Below are 26,412 nucleotides of genomic sequence, written 5' to 3' on the forward strand. Positions count from 1 at the left end.
TGTATGTATGAGGTGTAATGCTGGGTGGTGACTGTGGGTAATGGGGGGTATATGTGCCGGGCATGAGGATGTATAAGGTGTGCCCAGGTGTGTGTGTATGAGGTGTAATGCTTGGTGGTGACTGTGGGTATGGGGGTATATGTGCCGTGTATGAGGATGTATAAGGTGTGCCCATGTGTTTTTTTTACGAGGTGTAATTCTGGGTGATGACTGTGGGTATGGGGGTATATGTGCCAGGCATGAGAATTTATAAGGCGTGCCCAGATGTGTATGTATGAGGTGTAATGCTGGGCGGTGACTGTGGGTATGGGGGTATATGTGCCGGGTATGAGGATGTATAAGGTGTGCCCAGGTGTGTATGTATGAGGTGTAATGCTGGGTGGTGACTGTGGGTATGGGGGTATATGTGCCAGGCATGAGGCTGTATAAGGTGTGCCCAGGTGTGTATGTATGTGGTGTAATGCTGGGTGGTGACTGTGGGTAATGGGGGGTATATGTGCTGGGCATGAGGATGTATAAGGTGTGCACAGGTGTGTATGTATGAGGTGTAATGCTGGGTGGTGACTGTGGGTATGAGGGTATATGTGCCGGGCATGAGGATGTATAAGGTGTGCCCAGGTGTGTATGTATGAGGTGTAATGCTGGAAGGTGAATGTGGGTATGGTGGGGTATACTGACTGACCTATTCGTCTCAAACGGACTGACCCACTGACCTATAAGTTTTACGCTGACTGACTGACCCACTAAACCAGACCTGGCCAAAAGGTAGATCCTGATCTACCAGTAGATCTTGGGGCATCTGCTGGTAGATCACAGCCAAATTAACAAAATACACGTGAACTTGAACGTTTCAGAACGCCAGCTCCCGGTAGTGCCCCTGATGTCATGACGTCACCGGAACGCTGTGAAGAGCCCTCTGCAGCTGCTATATATCAGTCTGGCCCCACACCCACATTTTGTAATGCTGGGCTTACCGCTCTGTACCAGCACAGAGGCTCCTCACGCTCACAGCACCAAGTACACCCTGAGCGACTCCTGGATGTAGTGTGTGGGGTGTAATTGTCTGATATGGGTGGTACAGTGGCTGCAGGCTGATGCTGCTGTAGTACAGCCGCCGCCTGCTCCGTTATATGATACGATACCCGAGTGGTTCCGTGCTTGTGTCCTGGTTATCAGTCGCTGGCTGACTAATAGATCCTAGAACAGAAGAAAATGGCTGCGCCCTGTCGGACCACGGTGTAACAATTTATGAGCAATCACAAATATTCTGTTCAGGCAGCAGTCAGATGCGGGTACTTGGACCACATATAGAAAGATCACAAAGAGAGAAAAAGACAGACTGCGCTAAAATAGAAATCAAATGCAATCCAAAAATAAACATAAAGGTATCAAAGCAATTCAAATACAAAATAAAATATAACAATATAAAACCAATTTCATTTGAAGGTCACTATGGCCAGTATTAGTAATACTATTAGTAATCTAATCACATATAGCATCTACCATTCTTATATATGTGATTATATAACTAATAGTAGAGAAACTTGTATACTGCATGGGTGCATATTGTGTGTAGGTATTTTGGCAATTGTCCCTGCGAATGTGGGGCAGAGAAGCGGCTGGCCTGCGAGGCGTGAGACTTACTTTTACCGAGCGAATGATTTTAAGCTCAAACAGTCCGAGCGCTCTCACAGTGGAGCGAAGTCACCACCCCAGAATACGCCCTGGTTACCGCCTAGTTGTGCCCAGATTTGTGGACGCGCCAATCCATACGCCCACATTACGACTACTCTGCACGAGTTTGTTCGCTAGCGTATTTCTACTCGTATGGTCGCGAGTGTGCACGGTTGCCCAAACCTACACATGCGCCTTGGGAATGGTACGCATGCGCAGTGGGCTAAGATACACTCTGCAAATGAATTGGTGTCCGAGCGAGGCAAGCAGAATATGGCCCTATGTGTGTAAGAGCGGTCAGCAAAACAAAATCTATTGTGGGAAGCATAGGGCCTGTGAGCCTGGTTCAGAGGTGGATGCTATGTATGTATGTAAATATATATATATATATGTACTAGGTGATTCATCGCGCCCTACGGGCGCTCTTCACACCGTCGTAAGGGGCTGCGCCCCCTTAATTTGTGAACGTTTGTATATGAGAAATATGGTTAGAATTGTATGAAAGATGCCCTGTATTGCAACTTAGGTGTCCGCGAATCGCGGAAGGGGGGGTCGCGGAGGGTGCCGCGAATTGCAGGAGGGGGGGTCGCGGGGGGTGCCGCGAATTGCAGGAGGGGGGGGTTGTGGGGGGATGGATGCTGCGAATCGCGGGAGGGGAGGGATTGCAGAGAATCGTGGGAGGGGGGTCGCGGGGTGGGTTGCCGCAAATCGCGGGAGGGGGGTTACGGGGGCGGGGGTTGCAGCGAATCATGGTAGGGGGGGTCGCGGGGGGTGTGCCGTGAATCACGGGAGGGTGGGGTGCCGAGAATCGCGGGGGTGTGTGTGTGTGCCGTGAATCGCGGGAGTGGGGGTTGCGGGGGGGTGGTGAGGCGAATCGCCACAAGAAAAATTCAACACAGAAAGGTCAACACATGTAAATGTTGACATAAGTGTGGCACTTCATTGGTGTCCATGTCGACACATGAGAATGAATATGAAAACATTCAAAAAATGAAAAAAAAAAACTTCAAAAACTCATGTCAACCTTTTTCATTGTCGACCATAGCCATGTCAGTGTTTTCCATGTGCAATTTAATTCTGGAGCTGCCGCGAATCTCGGGGGGATGCCACGAATTGCGGGAGGGGGGGTCGCGGGGGTGGGTGCCGCGAATCGCGGGAGGGGGGGTTACGGGGCGGGGGTTGCGGCGAATCATGGGAGGGGGGGTCGCGGGGGTGTGCCGTGAATCACGGGAGGGGGGGTCACGGGGTGGGGTGCCGAGAATCGCGGGGGAGGTGTGTGTGTGTGTGCCGTGAATCGCGGGAGTGGGGGTTGTGGGGGGGTGGGGGGGGTGTGACGCAAATCGCCACAAGAAAAAATCAACACAGAAAGGTCAACACATGTAAATGTTGACATAAGTGTGGCACTTCATTGGTGTCCATGTCGACACATGAGAATGAATATGAAAATATTCAAAAAATGAAAAAAAAAAACTTCAAAAACTCATGTCAACCTTTTTCATTGTCGACCATAGCCATGTCAGTGTTTTCCATGTGCAATTTAATTCTGGAGCTGCCGCGAATCATGGGGGGTGCCGCGAATTGCGGGAGGGGGGGTCGCGGGGTTGGGTGCCGTGAATCGCGGGAGGGCGGGGTTCACAGGGGTTCCGGTGGGGGGTTGCCGCGAATTGCGGGAGGTGGGGGGTCACGGGAGGTGCCGCGAATCGCCGGAGGGGGGGTTGCGGGGGGGTGTGACGCGAATCACCACAAGAAAAAATCAACACAGAAAGGTCAACACATGTAAATGTTGACATAAGTGTGCCACTTCATTGGTGTCCATGTTGACACATGACAATGAATATGAAAAAATTAAAAAAATTAAAAATAAATCTTCAAAAACTCATGTCAACCTTTTTCATTGTCGACCATAGCCATGTCAGTGTTTTGCATGTGCCATTTAATCCTGGGGCTGCTGCGAATTGCGGGGGGGGGGTGTGTGTGCCGCGAATCGCGGGAGGGGGGTCGCAGGGGGGGGTGCCGCCAATCGTGCAAGGGGGGGTCGCGGGGGGGTTCTTTTTGCCGCGAATCGCGGGAGGGAGGTCGCGGGGGGGGGTGTTTTTTCCGCGAATCGGGGGGGGGGGGGGCACGGGGGAGGGTTTGCCGAGATTCGCGGGAGGGGGGGGTCGCGGGGTGGTGGTTATGCCGCGAATTGCGGGAGGGGTCGTGGGGGGGTTCTTTTTGCAGCGAATCGCGGGAGGGGGGGTCGCGGGGGTGTTTTTGCTGCGAATCGCGGTAGGGGGGGTCGCGGGGGAGCGGGTGTTTTTGCCGCGAATCGCGGGAGGGCGCGCGGGGGGGGAGGTTTTGCCGCAAATCGCGGGAGGGGGGCGCTCACCTGGTGGCTGTGGAGTAGCAGTGCTGGGCAACATGGGAAGGCAGTGGGTGTCTGGCACTGTCTGTGGGCTCACTGGGCTGGTTCTCTGTCACATACCTCCCAACATGACCCTCTCCAGGAGGGACACAATGCTCTGTTTCTAGACTTCCCCTTAATGTATGATTGCCATCACCTGTTTTAAACAGGTTAATTTCTCAGAAAGGTGTTCAGCACAGATGAAGGCAATCACACATTAAGAGGAAAGTCCAGGAACAGAGCGTTATAGACACAGACACCCACTTTGAGTGACAGATGTAGCCAAATATATAAGATATGTACTGTATGTATGTATGTTTGTGTATGTATGTATATGTATGTGTGTGTATATGTATGTATGCAGGGCTGGCCACTGGAGGGCAGCAGTTCGACCCTCGCCCCCCGTGCAAAGGGGGTCCATGCCGGCTTCTGACAGGAGCCTGCAGTGGTGTCCTTGCACGCGGCGCTGAGTATAAAGCTGGTGGCGGTGGGGGGGTCCCTTCAGTGAATAAGAAATAACTAGCGCTATGCGGCGCTGAGTATAAAGCTGGTGGCGGTAGGGGGGTCCCTTCAGTGAATAAGAAATAACTAGCGCTATGCGGCGCTGAATACTAAAGCTGGTGGGGGGGGGGTCCCTTCAGTGAATAAGAAATAACTAGCGCTATGCGGCGCTGAGTATAAAGCTGGCGGCGGTGGGGGGGTCCCTTCAGTGAATAAGAAATAACTAGCGCTATGCGGCGCTGAGTATAAAGCTGGTGGCGGTGGGGGGGTCCCTTCAGTGAATAAGAAATAACTAGCGCTATGCGGCGCTAAGCGCTTCTGTTTTGAAAACACTGGCCGCACGGCGCACGCTGATTGTGCGCCGACTGACTGGCTGAGATTCACGCTGATTGTGCAGTTCTTGATTCTTATGTATTTATATCTACAGAAATATACAGTTACCATCTCTACTGGCAGCAATGCCATGTGCAACTCTGCCCGCCATCTTACAGTTAGATTTACGGGTCTGCAGTTTCCGGTACTTTCATGCATGCGGAAAATAGCAAAACAAAATATCAGTACATGGGCCACCTCCGAATCAGGCCCATTGACAATGGTAGATCTCTGCTAAATATGTGAACTAAAAGTACCTCCCAACATGACCCATTCCAGGAGGGACAAAATGCTCTGCTCCTGGACTTGCTGCCAGTGGTAGTTGCAGAGGTGGGACTGCACCAATGTCGCAAATTCAAAAAGGGGAGCCACACCTGCCAGTAAGTCCAGTCTGTGGTGTTTACGGTGGCAGTTGGTGGGGCTCCCCTATCTGAATTGTGGACTGTTCTGCAGCCCTGCAACTGCCACTGACATGGATGTCCAGAAAGAGAGCATCTTGTCCCTCCTGGAATGGGTTATGTTGAGAGGTATTATCCCGGGACACAAAAATCTGGCCACCCCTGCTAGAAAACAATGTAACTACAGTGAAAATTGTGTTCATATAAAACCTCACATTCCCAAATTTATAGGGAAATCCTGCGGCCATCAAATAATACATGAGATTCTGATGTGAATGTAATATTTAAAGTGAGAAGTGAAATCACATTTCCCTCAGGTCAGCCATGCAAAAGACAAAGGAGCTGTGATGTCATAATGGGCCTCAAACCACAAACTGGCCAATCAGGTGGGGTCTGTGAGGTCATAATCAATACTGCACTGAGGCTGTCTCACTCATTCACCTCACAGGACTCGGGCAGTACGCAGCTCACCGACAGGAGGACATACTCACATAAGGTTAGTGACTGGACAGAGATAAGGGCAGGTTAGTGCGATGCGGCGGCAGACTCGAAGCGCGACTACTGTAATATATGACTGATCACCTGACCGACAGGACAGTATTGGATAAAAACAGAATCGCACACCTAGGGAGGCAGAACCGTACCTAGCAGCCACTAGGGCTGTGACTGGGACACCTAAGGGCGGTGTCTGGATGGCGCTGGATAAACCCTGTATGGAGCGGTTAGGACGTGTCGCAAGGCACTAAGGTGTCCTATGCTGCATCAAGTCCCCCATTCGGATCCCTACTTATTAATGTGCAGAGGTGTGAGAGATGTATATTGTGCTTTAGCCATTACTTTGTTATTATCTGATACTGTTGTTATAGCTTTATCATAGTTTGGGCTCCATGTAAGAGTGATACTAAATTCTGGCAGCATATTGTGTTAGTGTCAGGGTGATACGCACGAATATGCCGCTGGTATTTACCATCACATACAGTATCTGTCCAGCGAGGACCAGCGGTGTCCCCTCCTCCACTGCATCCTCTGCTGTGTTGCTGGCAGCCTAATGCTGCTGGCAATGGGTTACTGACTAATGCACATACATGACGCCCGTCTGTGTATGTGCATAGAGCTCAGACCCAGTGGGGACATAGGAAACAGAGTTAGAGCTGTCCTATATATATCATTGCAGCCCTAACCCCTTATAGCACCAGAGACGAGTCCTAAAGGGGTTCTGGCTGATTCTTACATGGAGTCCTAATACTAATAGGTAGCTACCTTGTCTCTTTCCCCCTACCTTGTCTCTCTCGCCCCCTACCTTGTCTGTCTCGCCCCTTTACCTTGTCTGTCTCTCCCCCCTACCTTGTCTCTCCCCCCCATTACTGTGGACATGCGCGTGCCCCCCGGTGCCATCGGGTGCGTTCTTCATCATCTGGGCAAAAAGTTAAAATACAGATTTGGGGTGACAGAAGGGATGACGGGTTATATAAGGTTAGTGGGTGGGTGGGTTGGGCAAACTCTGCAAAGTCTCTTAATGCCTAGAGGGACGGGCAGTCCGTCAGCCATGGGTCCCCAGAGGTTTCCCCCACAGGGGGTTTTTCCTCTCCTGAGTGCTGATGGATGACTCCACCATCTTGTTCCTCTTATAGGACAAGTGTGTAAGAGTTCTGGAACAATCCTGTTCCAGTATTCCCTATATTATAATGCAGAGCAAAAATAACATATACATTTTACTTAAAATAAAAGTTTGAATTTATTTATTAAATATATTTTGTGTGAATTTGTCTTTATTTATATTAATAAATGCTCCAAAAGGTCAGGAGGTCGTGTTAATGGTGATTAAAATATAACCAGAGTGACGATAAGTGAAAAGCGTTAGTTACGTAATAAGTCCGCAACCAACGTACCCTTTATACCTAACTGCGTGCGAACAAAACGTAGCGCAGCGCAGCGTACAGTCTATTGTATGTTATACACCAAGAACCGATACCTTAATAAGAGATCCTTTCGCAGGACTTTGTCTCCAATTGTGCGAATATACCTTAAAGGACAGAGTCCGCAATGTAAGGACAGAGTCCTTAATGTACCTTATCGCTATTATGCGAATAACTAGACACGACCACTGAATAGAAGTAAGGAGGTTAGAACTCCGTAAAAAGATTGTATTAAAGTCCCTAATGGACAAAAGGGGGTTACAGAAATAAGAATAAACAGGTATAACAAGTGATACAATACAATAACAATGAATACTAAACAAACTCTGCTAAGGGGAAAGAATACAAATACAAAACACAATCAGCCAACAATAACTACAAGGATAAATACCGTGATAAATGCAACCGTTACCCGTCTCACTCTAGTATGCGAAGCGCAGTCCGGTCAGAGCTCACTATCGTTCAGGAATGAGCGATAGTCCGGTAGGAAGGTCCAGGGAAGGTAGTTGTGCCGAAGTGACCGAGCCTGCTCCGGGTCGCCTATCTTATAGGGTCAGAAAGGGGAGGTCAAAGGCCATTCTCATTGGTCAGAGATCATATGTCCGGTCCACTGTGATTGGAGGTTAGACGCTGTACCTGGTCTGACCAGGTGCAGGGGAGTGAACTTTAAGAGTCCTTTGTTCGGTGGTTTCGGCGTCAGCAAGGATAAGAACCGGTTTTATCTAGTTTCCTTTGTTAACTACTTACAACAGAAACTGTCTCTGGAATATGGATTTAATCCATAACTTTCGGACAGTGTACATTGCGAAATATTCGCAATGACCGGAATACTCCGCATAATGAGCTGAACGGAACGGTACTAAACACGATATAGACAGGTGTGTGCAGGGCTAACTAAGCTATGTGTGGCGTTCTAAACCTTTTAACTATATTTCATTTCGTGTAAGTGTGTTATTATGAATTTATGTGTGATAGTATGTCTACTCTTCTGGTCCACATTGTCACACATACTCGGGTATGGAAACTTTATTTGCGCAACTCTGCGAACCAAAATGGCGGCCATACTATCACAAAATGGCGTGTGTGTACCTAGGCTTCCACAGTCCACCCTTTAACAGTAAATATAAAACTGTTACAATACAAAAACATTTTCACACGACAATACAGAAATTCATAATCCTAACAAAGAAATTGGGATCCATGAAATAAACATATAAGGGGAGTAAACCATCTGCTCTCGGCCGATCCAGGATCATGGATAAACGATGGGCCGCATTTATCGAACAATCTACTCAGGGTCACGAAGGATAATGTACAATTTTGGGATAAAAATAAAAACAGGGGTGGTTACAACATATACACATTCACAAATATGGCATCCTTTGGTAGGTATTGTTTGTGACAACAGACCCTTGAACTCTTTGTTGTCTCTCTTTTTGGTATGCTTTTAAGTATGATGGTATTAAAACATCCGATCCTGGGTAAGGTGTCAAGTTTATAGATTCTACCTTAACCTAAGCTGGGACGGGTAACACACTCTCAGAACTCTGTATCGTCCGTCCAATGCCTGGCAGCAGGGCGGCAGCGGTATCCTTGCTTCTGAGGATAAGAACGGATAGTGGGGGGGGAGACAAGAATAGGACCCACAACAATAGAGAAAACTGAGAAAGGAAAAATTTTGTTAGTGATCCTTTCAACCTGTTACCAGTGGGGTGTGTCACAGTCCTTTTTTGTAGCTTGTACAGGTTGCTTGACCTTAGCTGCTCTCCAGTCCTCCCGAAATGGTGCCTCTTAGCGATTTCTTTCTTTCGCCCTCGAGTGTAGGGACCTTCCGGTTTTCAGTTCTTTCGGCAGTAGGACGAACGTACCCGAATCTCTCTCTGCGACTTTGTTATTGAGGTAGTGCTGGTCAACAAGATCTGGGGTGGTCCTTTCCAAAGGTCTATCAAGCAACCTGTATATGGCAAAGCAGGGGAAACAACAACAACATCTCCTGGTTCATGGTTATGACAGTTCACAACAGGTGTCAACAAAGTCCTTTTGCTGCAGTTTTCCAGGTGTGGATACATCACTTGCATTTGTGGTCTAGGATCTCCTTGTGGGATTACCATAACCTGTGGCTGCCCGCCAAGCAATGTTTCGATGGGGACCAATGAGGTGGAGTTCTGAGAGTGATTTTACTACTACAAAAAGAGATTATGGGGTGTACCATCAGTCCCTGAAGGTTAACACATGACTTAAACCTTTTATATATTTGCATACTCAAGGGTGTTTCTGGGCTGCCATATCTATACACACAAACGTCAACATATATATATATATATATAAGAATAAATAAATAACTTAAATGCTTCTAGAGTGGACTGTACAAAGCCAATTTTGTATTACCTGCAGAGGATCCTGCTGGAGGAGGGATGTGGAGATGGCTCTGTGGGAACAGCCGTTGCAGTTTGTTTCCCCCAGACAAGTAAGGCATGATTCTGTCGTCTTACCTGTCTGTGGGCACACCAGTAATTTTGGACTAATTTTTTTCCACATACCTTCCCTGTCAAGACAAGTCAGGCCATGGGCTATCTCTGTCCTGACAGTTTGGCATGTTCTTAGAGTCACTGGTTTACCTTGTCCATCTTTCTATTCCTGTCCACATCCCTTCGGCTTCCAGACTGCTTCTCCTGCAGGGGACACAAATCTTGTATTACTATGTGAATATACTGACATTTATAGGGGGAACACAAACATTATCCGCAGAGCGCATGGCTCACCCAGCTGCCTTGCCAGCATGTTCATCATCAAGTGACACTGAATCCTCATTGAAGATGTGGTTTTTACACTTGATAACAGCCACTCTGTCCGGCAGCTGTGTGACTGTCAAGAATCTTTTAAACTTACAACGCTTGCGCCACTGGAGTGCCAGCTACTGAAACAAAACATCTGAGGCGCCATAGGGCCTAAGATCTTCTGTATTACCCCAACGAACATACTTGGAGTCGGCATGAATATTGGCTGTTTTTCTCTCAGTTCGCAGTACTATTAATGAGACTGCTGTTGCTGAGTGAGACGTCCAATGGGTTCAGCCTCTACTATGCCTTTTCCATCTATTACGGTATAGCCAGTGTACAATTTTCCCTCTCGGTGTTGTGGAAAGAACGGAAAAAAAAAAATGAATTACCTCTTCCAATGGGTTGTTACCACCCTTTGGGGGCATGCTGCAAAAGGTCTGATTCAAACATGTCATGCAATCATATTCGTCTCGGCTCCCACTAAATTCCACCATTCCAGCAACCTCAGCACCAAAGCACCACTCCACCCTTTGTGCCTTTGGCGGGCACACCTGGTAAGAGTGTTGCTGGGTTTACAATATTACCCATTTTACATGGTAACATCAATGCAAGTTCCCATTTAGTGAACTTGGCTGATGAATATCTTTCACATGTTTAGGCAGAATTTTAGGAGTGTCCAGACTATATGAAGAGCATAAACAGTTAAAACACACCCCAACACCACATTCTCAGTTTTGTTTACCAGTAGTGCTATGGCAACTACACTGTGTAGACAAGTATGAAGTGCTTAAGTAATAGGGTTTAATTGCACACTGCAGTACGACATTGGTCAGGCTGGCATCACCAGGTTTCTTACGTCACTATATCTGTCGCCCCCTCAGCAGGTCTAATATTCTACATCACATGGTCTCTTGTGTCAGTTTTACCCATGGCAAAAAGCTGTAATCAGGCCTGTTTGTGAAGACATGGGTATTGTGGTTGCACCTATTTATATGTAAATGCGTTTTACAACCCTTTTCATTCTTTGTAGAGGGGGAATGCTTTGTGCATTACTTGGACTGCTTTTCACAAGATGGTGGCTGTGGTTGCCCTGGGTAACATTAGGAGTAATGCTTAAAGTTATTGAGACTTTGTTCAAGATTTACTGAAAAGTATCTCTATTGTGACTACTCGCTTTATGGGGTATCGCATATTCACAATGGGTATTTTTCTCTGCTGGGAGTACGACAGATTTTTTCGAACTATTTTTGTATGATTTGTGGGTTTATGGTTACTAATGTGTCCCAGATTTCCCTCCCCCTCCCCCCCTTGTTCAGGCGCAACCGCAATCCGTCCTGAGATACCTTATGTCCTGCCTCAGGAGGATACACCAGAGGTTGTCTATCGCCAACTGCTGGTGCTGTGGATGAGGAAAGGACATAACAATAGATCATTAACCCATTGTATTGGTATTTACCCATTTGTGGGCCGTAAGGACAGTGTGCGATCTTGCAAAACCCGGGGGAGGGGCTTGGTGGCTTTCTGAGGTTTCTGGAACAGAAAAGTAGGGAAAGGAGAAAAAATTGGAAAAAGAGAGAGAAAAACTCAAAAAGGGTAGAAAATATTAATGACAGTAATGTGTACATTTATTTTCAACCGAAAATTTTTTTTCTTTTATTTTGATGACACCAGGATTTAGCACTATGGGGGAATTGGCTCTCAACTATTTGGTTCTTACCCTTTTCAACTCCTGTTCTGATTTGTAAAGCCCTCCCTTTCTTTCTGTTTCCCAGTGTGGTTGTGACTATGGGCTGTGTCTAGGGGTATTTAGCTAAAAGTTCTCCTTTGGGAACCTTGTTATTTCACTGGGTATTTTTCCAGCTCAACCTCAGATTTCGAATGGTGAGGCTGTACTTTGGGGCGCTATACTTTCTGTTTTTTTTTTAACAGGGTTTCTATTGAAGCTATGGTTGCCATTGATCCTGTGTCCTTCCCATCTTTAGTTCAAAGGGAACTCGGTATTTGTGCTCTAGTTTTTAGCTACCTTAGATGGATTTGACTCTATAACAGTGGAATACAACATTAGCCTCTGAGGACTGTCCAGCATATCTTGCACTTCTTGTGTAAGATTTCTAGGAGTGTCCAGAAATACCCCATTTTACATAGTAAATCTCTACTCAGGAGGTTAGTCGGGGCCGCTGCAGCCAACAGAAAAGAGTGTTTGGTATGCAGAGGCCCGATTGTAACCTTCGCTGGTTTCGTCAGTGGGTAATGTTGTATTTTTCCTGTTACCCCAATTGCTGCTACTAATTGCTTGGCACAACCTAGATAAGGAGGGAATGTTGTTAACGGGTTTGTCAGTGAAACCCAAGTGAAGAGGAGTGTTGAGAACAGATCTGGCCGCCCCTGTATCAACCAAAAAGGTTTGCCTTACTCCAGCTATATCAACCTTCACCTGAGGTTCCTCTCTAAGGTGTTGAGTTAATCTAACTGGCTGTAGGATACAGGTATGACCTGTTTCCTATTGTCTGACCTGGGTTGCCCTTAGCACAGTGTCAGCCATCAGATGGGGAGGAGGCATGTTGCGTGACCTGTCTGTCTCCTCTCATTGTCTAGGGGCTTGGTATCTCCGTGTCTCACCTTTGTGAGATTCCCATTCTCGCTTATGTGTCTGATAATTCCTGGGGTTTCCTAACCTACAATGAGCTGAGTAGTGACCTTCCCTATTGCAGTTGTAACAGATAATTGGTTTTCTACCTGTGTCCCTGATGTTTCGTTGGTATGCAGTTTTGTTTGGGGCATTAGTAAGGGCTTGGATGTTAATCATCATCAGTTTGTCAGTTTTCAGTTCCCTGTGCTTTGATATGTTTTTGTCATGGGCTACGGCAGATTCCCGTAGGGCATCTACTGTCATTCCTCGCCAATTTGGGAACGATGTTTGGACCCTGTTCTTCAATTTCTCTCTCAGCCCCTCCACTAACACAGAGACAACCATCTCCCTCAGGTGTGGGTTACCCTTAAGATCGGCGACACCAGTGTGTTTTGATACCGTCATCAAACACCGGTTGAAATATTCGCTAGCTGATTCACTATCTTTTTGTTTGATAGTGAATATCTTGCTATATTCCACTGCTGCAGGAAAATACACTCCCAACTGCAAGTTGATTAGGCGTATATTTTCCTGGTTGATCTCATCATTTATCTCCTTGTCCACCTTCAATCCACTATCCTGAATGAATTTCGGGATATCGATGTGAGTGGGGAGACAGGCCCTCAACATGATTCTCCAATCCTTGTTGGTGGGCTCATCAGAGTTTCCCAGATCCCTTACAAATTTCTGACATAATGTCAGATCTTTCCTAGGATCAGGGAAATCTAAAATGATGGACCGCAGCTCTAACCGTGTCCATAGGTTTAGCATGGTCATCTTTCTGGTAGGTATCACACCCTCTCTGTCTGCCTTACCATAGGGAACTTCCAGTGTGCGCACAGGGTATGTTTGTACCACATTCGCATTACTGGGACCTGCTTGGGAGTCATTTGTGTCTGTGCTGTGTGGTGCATCATTACCTGAGTCCAATACTATGCTGTTGGCATCAGCCGTCTCCTCTTCCTGTGCTAGAGCCTCAACAGCGGGTTGAGCTTTTCCCTTAATCATATTAATTGCATGGGAGACGGCCAGTGCCAACAGCTGCTCGTTTTCCTCTCGGGTTTCCTTATAAGGGGATAAGACAGGGTACAAGTTAGCAACAGGTAAATTACTACTCAGGTCTCGCTTATTAGTCATTAACCCCTTCGGCACATATGGGGGTGGGGGAGCGGTTGCGGCTACGGTTGTATCTTTATTGTGGCTGATTGTATCTGGCACTGCCAAACATTTGATTCCCCATTGTTCCTGCCCTTCCTTCTGCCACAATTTAAGAATTTCCATGTGCTTCACTCTCTTCTTACGACTGGAGAGTAGACATATTTCATCCTTTACTGCAGATAAGATTTCTGGATCAAAGCTACCAACACTGGGAAATTCTAACTTGCTGCCTTGTGTCATTCTTCTCCATTTATTTTGATAAACAACTGCGAGTTCACCGTGCTTCCTGCACATAATGAAAGCCGCCGACCCTTTGGGTCGACTAGATTCCTCCCTAACTGACTCGGTATCCCTGTGTGAACCGTTATTACCCATAATTACAGGAATAAACGTTCACAGCTAGCAGAAACCGGAGGGCCGTTTATCAGTGAGTCACTCCCAAATCACTCCTTCTCCACAAAATGGCACTATTCCGCAATCAAGCGTGAAGCCCACTATGTGAGGTAATGTACTCAATCACCAAGTCTTTCAACTAGTAGCGAACTGCTAGCCAACTTGCAAGGTGCGGCAGTTTTTCCAGGGCACAGCAAAACTTGTTTTTCCTGTACCCCCAAAAACTGGTATTTCTAAAGTAGCTGATCGGATCACTGGGTTCCGATTTAGCCTCTTGTACCCTCCCAGTGGATCAAAATAGGTAGTTCCACGGAAGGGGCAGTTCCTATGGGCACGTCGTCACGTGAACCCGGTCCTAACTGGTCTGTCCTACACTGGCTACACTGCGCTTGAGTCGTGTCGTCACACACCCGTTCGCCTCAGTTATTTTTCACACTGGGCGCTGGTTACACCTTGGTCTTATGCATATATTTGAAATATTTCTGTACAGAAAAATCTTCCCAGGCTGGTAGCTTTTCACTAGATACTTATGCAGGTATAAATCCCTTATAACACTCTATAGGAATCTATTAAAATAATGCTTGAGTTGCTTGTTTTAAAAAAATGAACAAAAAGAAAAAAACTTATTTTCTTTTATTAATCACCGCCTCATTCGCAGTATATTGCTATACTGTTTAAATAAAACTGGTGGTTAAATACTGTTCACCTTTGAATTCCTATGTGTGCTGCATGTGCAGTACCAATGAACAGCCACGTGTGTACATGCACTGTTCACAGGCCGCCGATGAATCGGCCACCCACGTGTTCTATAGTGTATTTGCAAGGTTGCACTCGGGTTTCGCTATACGCAGTAATTGCGCCTAAATGTGGAATAAATCCCTTAACTCCGTCCGAAAGTTACGTATCAAGATGCGAAATAAATCCCGCACTTAATCCGTAAATCTCGTACAAAGATGCGAAAATTCCCCGATATGGGCACGTGCGCGCGCACCTTGCGTAATACACAATAGACGCTTTACGTTACTGCAAAAGGCCCAGGACTTGTCGCCACGTGGCTGAGTCCCTGGTTTTGCAGTAACTAACAAAATGTTATAGCTTTGCACAGAGGGGATCCTCTATGTACTATAATAAACACAGACTCCACTTGTGCGAACCTTATCGCACGTGGTACATATACTATAATAAACAAGCAGCCCAAGACACTATACCCCGTTAAACTACTTGTGGCAGGCAGAAGTACAGTTTACTAAACACTTAGGTATGATATGCTTTTTAAAAACACGTGGCTTTCACTTATTGTACTCCGGGTTCAGCGCTAGCACTTCCCGAACCCCGCACCGCCGCGGACTCGGCCTATCCAGCAATGGAAACAAATAAATACTTCCACCCTTTTGCTGGTATAGGTCGGGTCGCACGCCTGGTACTGAGAGTTCTGGAATGTGGAGCGGACGGACGTGCCCCCAATTGTTAATGGTGATTAAAATATAACCAGAGTGACGATAAGTGAAAAGCGTTAGTTACGTAATAAGTCCGCAACCAACGTACCCTTTATACCTAACTGCGTGCGAACAAAACGTAGCGCAGCGCAGCGTACAGTCTATTGTATGTTATACACCAAGAACCGATACCTTAATAAGAGATCCTTTCGCAGGACTTTGTCTCCAATTGTGCGAATATACCTTAAAGGACAGAGTCCGCAATGTAAGGACAGAGTCCTTAATGTACCTTATCGCTATTATGCGAATAACTAGACACGACCACTGAATAGAAGTAAGGAGGTTAGAACTCCGTAAAAAGATTGTATTAAAGTCCCTAATGGACAAAAGGGGGTTACAGAAATAAGAATAAACAGGTATAACAAGTGATACAATACAATAACAATGAATACTAAACAAACTCTGCTAAGGGGAAAGAATACAAATACAAAACACAATCAGCCAACAATAACTACAAGGATAAATACCGTGATAAATGCAACCGTTACCCGTCTCACTCTAGTATGCGAAGCGCAGTCCGGTCAGAGCTCACTATCGTTCAGGAATGAGCGATAGTCCGGTAGGAAGGTCCAGGGAAGGTAGTTGTGCCGAAGTGACCGAGCCTGCTCCGGGTCGCCTATCTTATAGGGTCAGAAAGGGGAGGTCAAAGGCCATTCTCATTGGTCAGAGATCATATGTCCGGTCCACTGTGATTGGAGGTTAGACGCTGTACCTGGTCTGACCAGGTGCAGGGGAGTGAACTTTAAGAGTCCTTTGTTCGGTGGTTTCGGCGTCAGCAAGGATAAGAACCGGTTTTATCTAGTTTCCTTTGTTAACTACTTACAACAGAAACTGTCTCCTGAATATGGATTTAATCCATAACTTTCGGACAGTGTACATTGCGAAATATTCGCAATGACCGGAATACTCCGCATAATGAGCTGAACGGAACGGTACTAAACACGATATAGACAGGTGTGTGCAGGGCTAACTAAGCTATGTGTGGCGTTCTAAACCTTTTAACTATATTTCATTTCGTGTAAGTGTGTTATTATGAATTTATGTGTGATAGTATGTCTACTCTTCTGGTCCACATTGTCACACATACTCGGGTATGGAAACTTTATTTGCGCAACTCTGCGAACCAAAATGGCGGCCATACTATCACAAAATGGCGTGTGTGTACCTAGGCTTCCACAGTCGCAATGAGGGCTGGTGGGTAAATGAGATTAGAGGTGGTAATGGAAAGTAAATGGAGTAGGCTTACACCCTGATCTCTGAGGTAACCATACAAATGGGAGGGGCGTATGGAGTAGGCTTACACCCTGATCACTGAGGTAACCATACAAATGGGAGGGGCGTATGGAGTAGGCTTACACCCTAATCACTGAGGTGACCATACAAATGGGAGGGGCATATGGAGTAGGCTTACACCCTGATCTCTGAGGTAACCATACAAATGGGAGGGGCGTATGGAGTAGGCTTACACCCTGATCACTGAGGTGACCATACAAATGGGAGGGGCATATGGAGTAGGCTTACACCCTAATCACTGAGGTGACCATACAAATGGGAGGGGCGTATGGAGTAGGCTTACACCCTGATCACTGAGGTGACCATACAAATGGGTGGGGCGTATGGAGTAGGCTTACACCCTGATCACTGAGGTGACCATACAAATGGGAGGGGCTTATGGAGTAAGTTTACACCCCGATCACTGAGCTGACCATACAAATGGGTGGGGCTTATGGAGTAATGAATCATTGCCTCCGACTAATATGTGCTCAAGGTTTGGTAGGGAAACATTACATTTGTATGTGTTGTCTGTGAATAATGCAAGTCGGTTATATGATATATGGGTTATTAACTCCTGATAAATAATATTAAATACAATTAAAAACAAGATTTTTACAAAGGAAGAAGAAGAAGAATTATATTTCTACAATATTTTCTCCAATTCGGCACAGGACACGTTACAGATAACATGAACATATTACAGAAGTTTAGGTTTTCAGAGAATACAGAAATAATGAATAAAATACAAAGGTGTGACAGACATTTTGTGTTATCGATGCCAAGGATTATTCCTCCTAGGCACATTGGGATTAGGAGAGATCATTGCATAATTATCAGAACCAGTCACGGCTCTTTCTACACAGGAGAGTCCCAGGCGAGGCGGCCATCTTGGACGCACTACGTAGGTTAAAATGTGCAATTAGCAATACATGACAATAGGACATACAAGGGTAAAATAAAAAGCAACCTATACCCCTTTCCCATCGCACCTACTGTGATTACCAGGTTCATGCCGGTTTCTTGCCGGTTCGACCCGGTAATTGGTGCGATGTGAAAGGTGTTACTGGGTCCTGCAAAGCGGTAGCAACACTGCAATATGAACCAGTAAAAAAGAAGGGTTCTTACCGGTTCGTTGCCGTGTTGCTTTGCGGTGTGAACAGGTTAATAAGGTTGAGTGACCCGTTTCCCGTTCACACCAATGGAGGAGGCAGTGCTTGGAGCAGCGCCAGCACTAAGCGTTGCCTCCTCCACCTCCCCCGATGATGCTCTGCCACGCCCCTGGGTGAGGTCAGCGAACCGGCAATATTGGCAGTTCGCTGAGGGGATGTGAACAGAGTAAAATGCAGGGTTGTCCAGGGACTGAACCATTTCAAAGTCCCAGTGCGACCCTGCATTTTGTGATGTGAAAGGGGTAGAACAGGATTCACACTGCAGAGGTTCCAATCACAGACAATAAGTACATAACTGACCGAAAGTAAAAAAATAAATAAGAAAAACAATATTAATTCCGTGTTACATTTGGAAGATGTTAAACTCTGAATTGCATATAATATAGGCATGATCCCACGTGGATTGCTGACAGCTCAGGAGTGATAACTGTGGGCTGTGGTAATGGTTCCAGTGATACAGACTGTTCGGTAGGTTGTGTATGTTAGCAGCCTAGCGAACATATGTATGTATGTATGTATGTATGTTTGTGTATGTATGTGCAGTTGCTGATTCTTATATATTCATATCTGCAGAAATATAGTTACCATCTCTACTGGCAGCAATGCCATGTGCAACTGTGCCCGCCTTCCTACAGTTAGATGTACGGGTCTGCAGTAAGGGGTTTCCGGTACTTTCATGCATGCGGAATAGCAAAACTAAATATCAGTATATGGTCACCTCTGAATCAGGCCCATTGGTAGATCTCCGCTAAATATGTGAACTAAAAGTAGATCCCGGGACACAAAAATCTGGCCACCCCTGCACTAAACCATACATCTCACAGTGACTAACTGACCCATACATCTCAGTGACTGACCCACTAACCCATCAATCTCACACTGACTGACTAATCCATACATCTCACACTGACTGACTGACTCATACATCTCACACTGACTGACCCGTACATCTCACACTGACTGACCCATATGTCTCACACTGACTGATCTATACGTCTCACACTGACTGACCCGTACAGCTCACACTAACTGACTGACCCACTGATCCATACTTCTCACATGGACTGACCCATACTTCTCACACGGTCTGACCCACCCGTATCACACAGTCTGACTGATCCATATATCTCACACTGATTGATTGACCCACTGACCAGTACATCTCACACTGACCCATAGGTCTTATGCTGACTGACCCACTAACCCAAACGTCCCACACTGATTGACCCGTTAACCCATGTGTCTCACACTGACTCACTGACCCATACGTCTCAAACTGAATGACCCACTAGCCAATACTTCTCACACTGACTGACCCATATGTTATACACGGACTATATGAACCACTGATCCATATGTCTAACACTGACTGACCCACTAACCAATACGTCTCACACTGACTGACCTACACGTCTTGCACTGACTTACCCACTGACCCATACATATCAAACTGACTAATCTATACGTCTCGCTGACTTATAGGTCTCATGCTGACTGACCCATACGTCTCACACTGACTGACTGACCGACCCATAAGTCTCCCACTGATTGACTGACCCACTAAACAATACATCTCACACTGACTGACTGATCCACTGACCCATACGTTACACACGGACTGACTGACCAATACGTCTCACACGGACTGACCCATAAGTCTCACACGGACTGACCCCATAAGTCTCACACGGACTGACCCCATAAGTCTCACACGGACTGACCCCATAAGTCTCACACGGACTGACCCCATAAGTCTCACACGGACTGACCCCATAAGTCTCACACGGACTGACCCCATAAGATTCACACGGACTGACCCCATAAGTCTCACACGGACTGACCCCATAAGTCTCACACGCACTGACCAACACGTATCACACAGTCTGACTGACCCATTTGTCTCACTGATCTATTGACACACTGACCAATAGGTCTTACACTGACTGACCCACTAGTCCATACGTCTCACACTGATTGTCCCGTTAAACCCATATGTCTCACACTGACTACCTGTCCCATACATTACACACGGACTGACTGATCCACTGACCCACTAACCAATACTTCTCACACTGACTGACCCATACGTCTCACACTGACTGACCCATACGTCAAATGTTTATCAGGGATCTGCTGTATACAAACCCCCCTAAAGCTATACCTGTAATTATACAAGGAACACGACCAGCGGTTTGTGAGAAGGAAGCTACTGCACCAGAGACAGAGAAAGCTCCCATAGCGATTGATGATGGGAAATAAGAGTGATTTGATATGGGTGCCCGACAGTCAGGATCTTGACTGTTAAAACCCCGACACTTGGGGTCCCAACGGCCCCAGGCTATCCTCCCTCATGGGGGTCCATGATGTGATAGAGGGAGAATAGAATAGGTGGTGAGAGCACCGAGCCCGCAAGGGGCTTTGTTACACTCCCCCTGCTGCCTGAGTCCGGGCAGCCAGGATCCCAACATTGGGCTAATGACTGTCTGGATCCTATACCACACCCTTTGATTTAAATATGCTACAAATCCTACAGGGATACTCCGGTTGTGGGAGGAGGGTGGAGATTCAATTAAGTTAATTTCCACAGAAACGGCACAAATGGGAACTTTGCCAATAGATCCCCGGGTGCATTTACAGGCGCAGAGGTTTCACAGTAGGGATGGTACCTGGACATTATTGACTTGTGAAGTAATATAAATACAGATGATGCTCACCTCACCGTGGCACACTACTAGAGAGGGTATTCAGCAGGTATATTTGTTAGGGTGTGTTCGACGTTTGGTGAAAGTTGCAAATCCATGAGGTGGGGGAGTGAGTGTAATACAGTGGGAAGGACCTGATCTCTGTATGTTTGTCCAGTCAGCTCCCACCTACATGAAAGCACCCCTGGATTTAGTAGTAGGCACCTCATCTGGTATGACTGGGTCTATGGCAGAAGAGCATTTGACTCCACTGCCACCCAGAGTACTGAACTGAAGACTCCTATTGAACTTTGGAGCAAGCAGTTACCACACCCACAGACAGCATACACTGCACTCCAGCATGTGGGGAGCATCATCATGCCACAACCGGTCACTATACGCACTGACTTACCAGTGGCAGGGTGGGTGAGGCGCACGGGGCTAGGCACACACAGCCATGGCCCAGGAGCAGATGCTGCAGGAATGGAAGTGGTTCCTGTCGGAAAGAGGTGGAGCGTCCATACAAGAGACTGCCCAAGCAATCCACAGCATCAGGTCCACAGAGTGGTCAGCAACAGTGGTCTCCACAGGAAGCACCCAGAACTGATACATGGGGGTGGTGAAGAAGGAACATGTCAGTAAGCAGAGCTACATGCTGTAGTCAGGCTGCTGGAAGAAACCAAAGCTCCTCCCATCATCATCATTAACACCAACAGCTGTACTGTATCCCAAGGATGGATGACATGGATGCTCGCCTTGTTGTAGCACCAAGCTGGAAACTGAGCTATATAACCAGTGTTATGGACGGCCTGTGTCTGTGGGACATGTCTATTACACACTGGGCTAGAAGGCAATGAAATCTCAGATGCCCTGGTGCAATACAGGACAACAGAGGTCTCCCCACAGGAGAAACCTGGAAGGTATATGGTGGAAAACTACCTGAGACCAAGGGTGGAATGTATCAGGACTGATGAATATATTGTCATTGCTCATTTAAGTCTGATGTCAGGTATTGTTGCTTTTGTATATAATATAATCTTTAGAAGTAAGGTGGGTGTTTCTTTTATGAAGATAAATGGCGGTAGGACAAGAAGGGATATCTGTATATTCCCTTATGAGATGATAGAGGCGGTTTTAGATTTTTTTTTTTCTTATATATTTTATTGACAACGTTTTTGAAACACAATTAAAAACTTTTACATTACATCATATTTCTTTCCTTGTTCATATAGCAAAAGAAACCACAAACAATTCTATTAATAAAAATTGCATTACCATAAACTATCTGCGTTACTATACATACAATACAGTACTTCTCTTCTTTCCTCCAACCTTTTCCTATACTTGACAGTTCACTTTTCCCGCACCCCATTGTCTACTATCCTGCCTTCTTCCCTTTCATCGCCCTTGCTTGCTATATAATGTTCTTTCTCTTTCTTTCAAAAGGGACCTATTCCATTCGCCTCCACCTCCATATTGGGCCTTATTCTAGTTCACTCTTTCTGACAAAATCCTTCTTAGATGGACAAAACCATGTGCACTGCAGGGGGGCAGATGTAACTTGTGCAGAGAATTAGATTTGGTACAATGTATTTTAATGTGTGTGTACAATAAGGAGGTAGGGTACTTGTTTCCTAGCACGGCGCCACCGATGTTAATCTTATGGCATCGGGTCTATCAGATTGGGTCGCACCGAATGTGACCAGATTGTATACGATGCGATGATACCCGATTTTTAATTGTACTGCCACCCTAATGACTGATTCCTATGTTAAATGCACGCCCAGACCCGAGTTTTAATTGTACTGTCGAATGCCCCCCCATTGTTAACGCCACCCCACTATCAATGCCAACCTGAAGCGTGGCGAGTGGCGGCTGTACGCATCCTCCGACCTTTTCATACCGCCACTATCCACGTCGGCGGGGAGTTCATTTTATATAGTGTGGCTAGCGCAGTGAGCCACCGAGCCCGAAGCGTGGCGAGTGCACGCGTATTACTTCACATGTATTCCGCGTCCGCTCGCCACGCTTCGGGCTCGGTGGCTCGCCACACTATCTAAAATCAACTCCACGCCGACGTGGATAGTAGCGGTATGAAAAGGTCGTAGGAAGCGTACCGCCGCCTCTCGTGGGCTAGCTCCGCTCGCCACGCTTCGGGTTGGCGTTGATACTGGGGTGGCGTTAACAATTGGGGGGCATTTCACATAGTAATTACCCATCAGGGTGGGTGTACAATTAAAAATCGGGTCTGGGGGTGCATTTAACATTGAAATCAATGGGAAATCGGGTGTAATCGCGTCGCATTGCATGCCATTGTAATAGCATGCGATGCGATCTTAAAATTGTACAATGAACTCTGAAAACCCTTATATCAGGTCAGATCGGGTCCCATCGCATACCTTAACTAATGGTATGCAATGGGACCCCACGGGTGCCGTGCTAGGAAACAAGTACCGGAGGTAGTAATTCCCTTACTTGTTGCCTGACATGTCACCAATTCCAGGCACCCCTGTTAGTTCCTTTTCTGTCAAGCTATTCGGTGTACTAATTACATAGCTTCTTATCTGGAAGTAGTTCAACTTTGGGATATTTATCTCTGGGTATTACTCACCTGGAAAATGGCCAAAACCATGTGCACTGCAGGTGGGGCAGATGTAACATGTGCAGAGTTAGATTTGGGTGGGGTGTGCTGAAACTGAAATCTAAATTGCAGTGTAAAAAGAATGCAGCCAGTATTTACCCTGCACAGAAACAAAATAACTCACCCAAATGTAACTCTCTCTATACATGTTACATCTGCCCCACCTGCAGTGCACATGGTTTTGCCCATTTTCCAAAAAGATTTGTACTGAGCTCAGATCTGAATAAGGCCCACTGTCTGGACTAAACTAAAGGCCCCCCATACATTAGGCCGAATTAAGTTGGACCCAATTCTCCTCCGAGCCACCCGGCAGTTCCCCGGGAGGCTCACATACAATTTAGAACTTGATGTGCCAGTTTTTACATATGATAAATCACATGCAAAAAAAAAAAAACAGGGATGTGCAGGGCGGTGAGGAGCAGTATGGGGGGGGGCAGCGGCAGTGGGGGCAGGCGGCGTCTGCGGCTCTCAAATGAGTGGCCGGCTGGGGAGGAAGCAGTGCGGCCACAGCGGTAATTAGAACAGTGGGGCGGGTGGGCGGTGGTGGTAATCAGAACAGTGCTGGGGCTGGCGGCGGTGATCTGATCATCAGTATCCAGCGCCGCAGCGGGTGTGCAGTGGCGGCTATTACATTTTTAAAATAATGTGTCAAATGACTCTCTGGCTTTTGATTGGCTGAGAGTGCTCTATCTCAGCCAATCATTAGCTGGGCAGTCATTTGACATGTTATTTTAAAGTTGTAATTGCTGCTGCTGCACACCGTGACAGCAAGCTGGTGATCACCGCTGCGGCTGGACTGCTTCCTCACGGCACCCACGGCCACTCATTTAGGAGCCACCACTGCAGGAGGTCGGACGTGATCGTACATGCTGCACGTCCGACCTCCTGGTCCGGTCCCATGCGCATCGGATCGGATCAAACGTCAAACATGCGATTTTGGGCCGATTTCGCACGATTTATCGCCCCAAGTATTCAAATCGCGTGGAATCGGTCCAAAATCGCACAGTGTATGGGGGCCTGAAGTCACGTGTTTGTGTCCTTGCTTCTCAATCCTGGGACATTGCATTCACATTGTGTCTTTAATCTATGTAATCCTATGTACACATTTGTCAGTACATTCGTTTGAACATTCATAATTAAGGCAGCAGCGCCCTCTACTGTTATTTACATTTATGATATTACAGTTACACCTGTCAGTGTTATGGTGTCTACACACAGTGAGATTTCCTTGCTATGCGACTGCTATACAATCTTTGCAAACTCTGTACTATCTACATACAATTCATGCTATCTACATTCGATTTGCACTATATAGTCATTGCTGCCCTGTCTATGCTGTCCCGGGAGCGTGCATCGGATCGCATGCTGGATAGTACCAGGTGTATACAGCGTTAAGGTAGCCTCTGTAGCCAGGACCCTGTCAGTGTTAGGGTTGCCTCTGTAGCCTATATAACCAGGACCCTGTCAGTGTTAGGGTAGCCTCTGTAGCCTATATAACCAGGACCCTGTCAGTGTTAGGGTAGCCTCTGTAGCCAGGACCCTGTCAGTGTTAGGGTTGCCTCTGTAGCCTATATAACCAGGACCCTGTCAGTGTTAGGGTAGCCTCTGTAGCCTATATAACCAGGACCCTGTCAGTGTTAGGGTAGCCTCTGTAGCCTATATAACCAGGACCCTGTCAGTGTTAGGGTAGCCTATATAACCAGGACCCTGTCAGTGTAAGGGTTGCCACTGTAGCCTATATAACCATGACCCTGTCAGTGTTAGGGTAGCCTCTGTAGCCTATATAACCATGACCCTGTCAGTGTTAGGGTAGCCTCTGTAGCCTATATAACCAGGACCCTGTCAGTGTTAGGTTAGACTCTGTAGCCTATATAACCAGGACCCTGTCAGTGTTAGGGTAGCCTATATAACCAGGACCCTGTCAGTGTTAGGTTAGCCTCTGTAGCCTATATAACCAGGACCCTGTCAGTGTTAGGGTAGCCTCTGTAGCCTATATAACCAGGACCCTGTCAGTGTTAGAGTTGCTTCTGTAGCCTATATAACCAGGACCCTGTCAGTGTTAGGGTAGCCTCTGTAGCCTATATAACCAGGGCCCTGTCATTGTTAGGGTAGCCTATATAACCAGGACCCTGTCAGTGTTAGGGTAGCCTCTGTAGCCTATATAACCAGGACCCTGTCAGTGTTAGGGTAGCTGCTGTAGCCTATATAACCAGGACCCTGTCAGTGTTAGGGTAGCCTATATCACCAGGACCCTGTCAGTGTTAGGGTAGCCTCTGTAGCCTATATAACCAGGACCCTGTCAGTGTTAGGGTAGCCTTTGTAACCTGTATAACCAGGACCCTGTCTGTGTTAGGGTAGCCTCTGTAGCCTATACTTGCTCCTGATGAAGCCGGTGATACCGGGGAAACGCGTTGAGCACCTGTGAATACTGCTGCTCATCCACCACCCACCATTCTGCCAAGTGACCCGTCCACATCCCACAAAGGACCCTCGTTTTTCCTGGACTACAAATATCTGTGGGATAACTGCATGATCCCTAATTGCTCCAGACGTATACAAGAGGATACCATTGGGAACCTTGAGTCCTTGAAAATATAGGACAACCACAGGACATCGTGTCACAGCACCGGGCCAATTCAAATCGGGCCAAATGGGATGGTAATATACAGCTCAAACTTTCTTGTTTCACAATCGAACTCACCCTAAGCTGAATAGCTAAACAACCTGATTATCCCCGTGATAGCTAGCTCCTAATTACCTCATTATATGTCACTAGAGTGATTCACTATTTTAATATTGTTTTATTGTTGATATTAATAAATTGTTATAATTTTTGAGAACTGTGCATTGTATTTATCCTAAAACAGCCAGCGCTGGCACAACCTTCTTTCTTTTTCTTATATATTTGGGCTTGACAACCCTAGTGCCAGCAGCTGTTGATAGCTG

The 26,412-nt window shown here is 46.7% G+C and overlaps 1 protein-coding gene across 1 annotated transcript in view; it reads right to left on the reverse strand.

Moving 5' to 3' along the window:
• The window catches only part of LOC146009541 (uncharacterized), a 60,120-nt gene that overhangs the window by 14,496 nt on the left and 19,212 nt on the right, over window positions 1-26,412 (reverse strand). The window contains exon 6 of the mRNA XM_083149985.1: window positions 21,238-21,355. Coding sequence (XP_083006111.1) covers window positions 21,238-21,355 — 118 coding nt within the window. The remainder of the gene's footprint in view (window positions 1-21,237; window positions 21,356-26,412) is intronic.

Source organism: Crinia signifera, chromosome 6 (assembly GCF_055691185.1).
Source record: "Crinia signifera chromosome 6, ASM5569118v1, whole genome shotgun sequence".
Classification (NCBI taxonomy): domain Eukaryota; kingdom Metazoa; phylum Chordata; class Amphibia; order Anura; family Myobatrachidae; genus Crinia; species Crinia signifera.